The following is a 4357-nucleotide window of genomic DNA, read 5'->3' as shown; positions in this document are numbered from 1 at the left end:
ATCAAATGAAAGATGAACTTGTATTAGCACTACAACTGCAAAAGAAACAGGTTTGGATCTAAATTTTTATGGTCTGTAGCTTCTAAATGTCATTTAGAAGTGTGTTTTGATATTTTAAAAATTAAAGTGATCATATTCTTCTCAATTCTAGGCCCTCTTTGTTTTCAATTTATTCAAGTTTGATGTGTGTGGCGAATAATTTATGGATAAAAATTATTTTGTTTTATGTACTGAATAACAATGTGAATGTTCGAAATTATTAAATTAATAACATGACATGAGGCACTTGAATGCAGTTATGTCAGTAGTTTGAAAATGTACTAATATAGGATTCACATTTTCATGGCTTAAATTGTTTAGACATGTTATTTTTATATAGTCAAAAACAAACACCACCAGACGACTTATTAAACTTGACAATTGGGGTCTTAGTCTTGTTAATTAAATGAATTAATGAAATGAAGCACCTCACAATCTTCACTGTTGATTATCACCCCTGCATCAGAAAATTTTCAAACGAATCATGCGGCAGGGTCCTGAATGTAGAGTCCTTAGACTTAAAGATATAAGAAGGGCAACAAACGAATTCGCAATCGATAATCTAATAAGTGAAGGGACCTTTTGGAAATCTTACCATGGTTACTTCTCTCGAGGTAGATTTAAGGGAAATTTTTTGGTGAAGCGTATTAACAAAGAGCTGGCAGCTGATGTCGAGAGTTATATGTTTAAGCTTGAAGTTAAAGACTTGGCGGATTGTAATCGACATATCAATATTATTTCTTTGTTAGGATACTGTGTTGAAAAAAATGAAAATATTATGGTATATAGATTAAGGTCAAATGGTTTGTTATATGATTATCTTTACAATGACCAACACAACGCTCCTCGCTTGACTGAATTGCAACGCCTCGACGTCTGCTTGGGAGTGGCACACGGTTTAAGTTATCTTCATATGAAAGATATCCTTCATGGTAACTTGACCGCTAATAATATTTTTCTGGATCATAATATGGTTCCTAGGATATCAGACATGGATTTGGCTTTCGGTATTCACCATATACACGGTACAATATATTTCAATTCTTTTGATAAGCAATGTCATAATTTTTTAATAGGTTAAATATGAATATTATAGCTCTATTGGAATAACAGGGGATTTGTTCTAATAAACAAATTATTAATTAGCTTTGACCTGATACTATATATAATTACATAATGTAACCTTAAAAACAGGTACGGAAGGGTATCCAGCACCTGAATGTTACGAACCAGGCTATAAACCAACCAAACAAGCCGATGTATATGCATTTGGTATTCTATTGTTGGAAGTGTTATGTGAGAAACCCTCATGGAAGTGTCTAGTTATGTTGGCTCTTGAATTTGCAGTGAAACGAGAACTTCCTAGGAGTGGTGGGCACGAACTTGTTGAGGTAAGTCTTTCAGAAGAATGTTTGCGGGCATGTGATAAACGTCCTTCTATGAATCAAGTTGTGGGCGAGCTTGAATTGGCATTGAAACTGCAAATGGATTACGAGAATGGCAAGGCTAACAGTCAACAGGTTGGATGTCAACTATACCATTAACTAATAATATATAATTAATTACTTGGTTTTCATCTAAAATTAAGTTGTTATTGTCATAGGTTGTTAGATTCACTTCTTGTAGTGTATATACACTTTATTATGATTCACATGTATGAAGTACCTCACGAACTATTTAACATGGCGCAGTCGTACTTGCAGTTGAATAACCTAAGTTTGTCAACCTCATGCCAATGGTTCTTATTTTCTGATATAGCAAAGGCAACGAATGACTTTTCAATTTATTTAGGAAAAGGGGCATTTGGGAAAGTCTACCGAGGAAACATCTCTATGGATAGTTACAATGACCTGGTTGCCGTGAAGCGTATGGCCATGAAGCCCGAGGAGGGAATTCCTTTGTTTAATAAGGAAAAACAATTAGTTTCAGCTTGCAATCATGGTAATATTATATCTCTACTGGGATTTTGTGACGAGGAGTCTGAGAGAATTCTCTTATACTAATTCATGCCAAATGGATCATTGTATGATTATCTTCATAAAGACAAAGTCCGCGCTGCTAGATTGACCATAGAGCAGCGCCTTGAGATTTGCGTAGGAGTGGCAAAAGGTCTTGATTACCTTCATACTCGCACAGAATACGTCATCATTCACAGTGACCTCAAGACTGACAACATTCTCTTGGATCAAAATTTGGTTCCTAAGATCTCAGATTTTGGGTTGTCTAGATCTCGTGATGCAGGCCCATCCACTTCAAAACAAATCACTCATCATATAAAAGGCATTACATACATATAAATAAATATATATATATATATATATATATATATATATATATATATATATATATATATATATATATATATATATACATGAGCATCCAGAGGGTAGGAGAGAACTCAGGGAACTCACAGACTAAACTCAATATGTGGTGCAGATAAACTCAACATGTGTGCAGATAGAGCTCAATCTACGTCAATCTGTGTCACACAGATTGACTCAATTTGTGTGCAGATTGATCTCAATCTGTGTCACACAGATTGACTCAATCTCTGTGGAGATTGAGCCAATCTATGTGTAGATTGAACTCAATCTGTGTGCAGATTGAACTCAATCTATGTGGAGATTGAGCTCAATCTGTGAGTTTTATGGATTCTCTCTCACCCTTAGTTCTCTCTAGATCTCTTCACTATACATATATATATATATATATATATATATATATATATATATATATATATATATATATATATATATATATATACATCCATACATACATATATATATATCTCTAGATCTATATATATATATATATATATATATATATATATATATATATATATATATATATATATATATATATATATATATATATATATATGTATATGTATATGTATGCATATATATATATATATATATATATATATATATATATATATATATATATATATATATATATATATATATATACATATACATATACATATACATATACATATACATATACATATACATATACATATACATATACATATATATATATATATATATATATATATATATATATATATATATATATATCTATATATATATATATATATGTATGTATATATATAGATATATATATATATGTATATATATATATATGTATGTATATATATAGATATATATATATATATATATGTATGTATGTATGTATATATATATATATATATATATATATATATATATATATATACATACATACATACATATATATACATACATATATATACATATATATACATACATACATATATAAACATACATATATATACATATATAAACATACATACATATATAAACATACATATATATACATACATATATATATATATATATATATATATATATATATATATATATATATATATATACATACATACATATACATATATATATATATATATATATATATAGAGAGAGAGAGAGAGAGAGAGAGAGTGAGAGATTCAATGAAAACCTTTTTAGGCTATAGAACCATGAGAACTCATGTTCGCACAAAAAATGGGAAGGGCGCACAATTTGGGCGGTGTTAGGACAATTTTCGTTTAACAACACAAAATTGTTCTAACACACACAAAATTGTTCTAATTCACTTTTTTTTTTGTTCTAATTAAGTTTTTTTTTTCAAAATTTAGCTCGATTTAGAGTTTAGGGTTTAGGGGTTTTTTTGGTAGAAGGGTTTAGCTTTTAGATTTTAGAGTTTAGGCTTTAGATCTAGCGTTTAACACGAACGGTTTAAAGTTTGGGGTTTTGAGTTTAGGGATCTAAACCCAAAACACTAAACCCTAAACTCTAAACTCAAAACAATAAACCCTAAACTCTAAATTGGGCTAAATTCAGAAAAAACTGAATTCGAACAAAAAAAAAAAGATGAATTAGAACAATTTTGTGTCTGTTAGAACAAATTTGTGTGTGTTAGAACATTTTGTGTTGTAGAACGAAAATTGTTCTAACATAACCCAAATTGTGGGCCCTTACCCCTTTTTTGTGCGAACGTAGAATCAAAAAAAAAAGATGGTGTAGAACGAAAATTGTTCTAACACATCCCAAATTGTGCACTTCCCCTTTTTGGTGCGAAGTCGAGTTCTCAAGGTTCTCTCCTTAATTAAGTTCTCATGGGATCTTCACCTATTATATGTGTGTGTGTCGCGCGTGTGTGATTAATAATCTTTATTTGGTTCAAACTTAAACAAATTATATAATACGATTTTAATTTTATAGGTACAGAAGGGTATTTAGCTCCTGAATGTTATGAACCTAATTACCGACTAAGT

At 29.9% G+C, this 4357-nt stretch overlaps 1 protein-coding gene across 1 annotated transcript; it reads left to right on the top strand.

Moving 5' to 3' along the window:
* Window positions 1-523: 523 nt before the first annotated feature.
* Window positions 524-1583, top strand: LOC139901754 (probable receptor-like protein kinase At4g39110). The gene is made up of 2 exons (XM_071884431.1): window positions 524-1064; window positions 1234-1583. The coding sequence occupies exons 1-2, from the start codon at window positions 524-526 to the stop codon at window positions 1581-1583; spliced, it is 891 nt and encodes a 296-aa protein (XP_071740532.1).
* The last annotated feature ends 2774 nt before the right edge of the window (window positions 1584-4357 follow it).

The sequence above is a fragment of the Rutidosis leptorrhynchoides genome, chromosome 3 (genome assembly GCF_046630445.1).
Source record: "Rutidosis leptorrhynchoides isolate AG116_Rl617_1_P2 chromosome 3, CSIRO_AGI_Rlap_v1, whole genome shotgun sequence".
NCBI lineage: Eukaryota > Viridiplantae > Streptophyta > Magnoliopsida > Asterales > Asteraceae > Rutidosis > Rutidosis leptorrhynchoides.
This window is presented reverse-complemented; position numbering and strand designations above follow the sequence as displayed.